The 1849-nt window shown below is 43.3% G+C and overlaps 1 protein-coding gene across 1 annotated transcript in view; it reads left to right on the top strand.

The window, feature by feature from the left end:
* The first annotated feature begins 965 nt into the window (after positions 1 to 965).
* Positions 966 to 1849, top strand: part of LOC138031750 (uncharacterized) — a 2987-nt gene continuing 2103 nt past the window's right edge. Inside the window, exon 1 of the mRNA XM_068879370.1 lies at positions 966 to 1849. This exon is cut by the window's right edge and continues 637 nt beyond it. Coding sequence (XP_068735471.1) covers positions 1063 to 1849 — 787 coding nt within the window. The 5' untranslated portion in view covers positions 966 to 1062.

The raw sequence follows: 1849 nt of genomic DNA, 5'->3' as shown, positions 1-1849 counted from the left end.
AAGCAAGGTGACACACGCTAACACCAACCCGGTGTGGCCAACACAGCTCGCATGCGCACAACCATTTCACCCGGTCAATTAGCAGCCATGGACAGCTGTTTCGGCCTTTTGGGCCTCATCAGCATGGCGTAGTTAACATACCAGGAAGGTGTGTTTAGCACCCCATTAAGTGGCAGCTTCACATGCCAAACATGTGGTAAGCTGGGTGAAATGACCGGGTGAAATGGTTGTGCGCATGCGTGATGTGTTGGCCACACCGGGTTGGTGTTAGCGTGTGTCACCTTGCTTTTATTGCTATGTTTAAGAGTGCACCTTTGATCGCCCCCAGTCCAGGCAACGCATCGTGATTAGTCAAAGGATTAGAGGCTTAGAACAAAAATAACGTCAACTACAAAAAAAGTGATTAACATGAACTACTAAGGTGTTCCTACGGCTGCACGAAACGTGGTCCACGCCGATGATTCTAAAAATGCAGTGCCGTTAGGCCTTGACGAGTCCATTTAAGATCGATCACAGTGGACAGAACGTGACTTCTCAGCTAATAAACTTAAAGTAACAAAGACTAAACCAACTGAAATAAACAAGGGATTAACAAAACTAATTAATGTACCTTGCTAAGCTAAGCCCTAAACTAACAAGGGCCCTACAAGGGCGTATCCGTGAGATGCGAAAACAGTGAACACAAATTGTCCAGTTACGGTGAACTTCAACTACAGGTAAACTTCGGAAAATGGCGAGAGATTAACAGAAAGATAAATCTGTAATATAACTTGAGGTTGTTTGTTGTAAAAACTCACTATTAATGTTACTAAAGCTCTATTAGCGGGTTATCAGGATATGGGATTATTACTATAATAATAATAATAATAATAATAATAATAATAATAATAATAATAATAATAATAATTATAATAATAATAATAATAATAATTATTATTATTATTATGCAAGGAAATGGCGCTTTATATAATAAACACCTACAGAAGCCCATCTAGACTTTTCATCTGTGGGGGAGGTGAAATACTCTCACAGGAGGGGACAACACAGGGCGACCCCCTTGCTATGGCTTGGTACTCGGTTAATACATCAATGATGATTTATTATTTGAGAGCACACTGCCCGGGGGTTAAACAAGCATGGCTCGCGGATGATTCGGCAGGCGGTGGAGTAATCACATCGCTTTACGATTGGTACAAGCTGTTGAGTCAGGAAGGAGAGAAGTTCGGTTACCTTGTGAATGGGTCAAAGAGTTGGCTTATAGTAAAGTCAGAGGAAGCTGCCGCAGAAGCAGCGAGAGTATTCGGTGATGAAGTTAATATCACTATTGAGGGTCAACGTCATCTAGGAGCGGTCATTGGATCACAAGAATACAAGGATATGTATTGTAAGGAGAAAGTGCGTGCATGGAAAGGGGAACTTGAAACACTATCAGAAATTGCTAAGAATCAGCCCCACGCAGCGTATATCGCTTTTACGAAGGGGTTCAAGTCCAAGTTTACTTATTTTCTTCGCACAATTGAGTCATTTGAGGACTATATCGACCCAGTCCAGGAGGTAATCGACGATCTACTACTTCCAACATTCTTTGGCCAGACAGAGCCTCTTCCCGACGAAGTGCGCCAACTCGCTACCTTGACAACGGCCCAAGGGGGACTAGGCGTGCCGGATCTGAGATCGGAAGCACCACAACAGTTTACCGCATCAGCATCAATCACAGCCGCACATGTAGACTCCATAACAACTCAGAGTACCATCATGATAACAGGCGAAAATTCCGTAGAGGAGCTGAAACGTCACCACCAGGCGCTAAAGGCCGAAAGGGAAAAGGCAAAAATGGAGTCGATTGACT

The sequence above is a fragment of the Montipora capricornis genome, chromosome 14 (genome assembly GCF_036669925.1).
Source record: "Montipora capricornis isolate CH-2021 chromosome 14, ASM3666992v2, whole genome shotgun sequence".
Taxonomy (NCBI): Eukaryota; Metazoa; Cnidaria; class Anthozoa; order Scleractinia; family Acroporidae; genus Montipora; species Montipora capricornis.
Note: the sequence above shows the minus strand (reverse complement) of the source record. Positions and strands in the feature narration are given on the sequence as shown.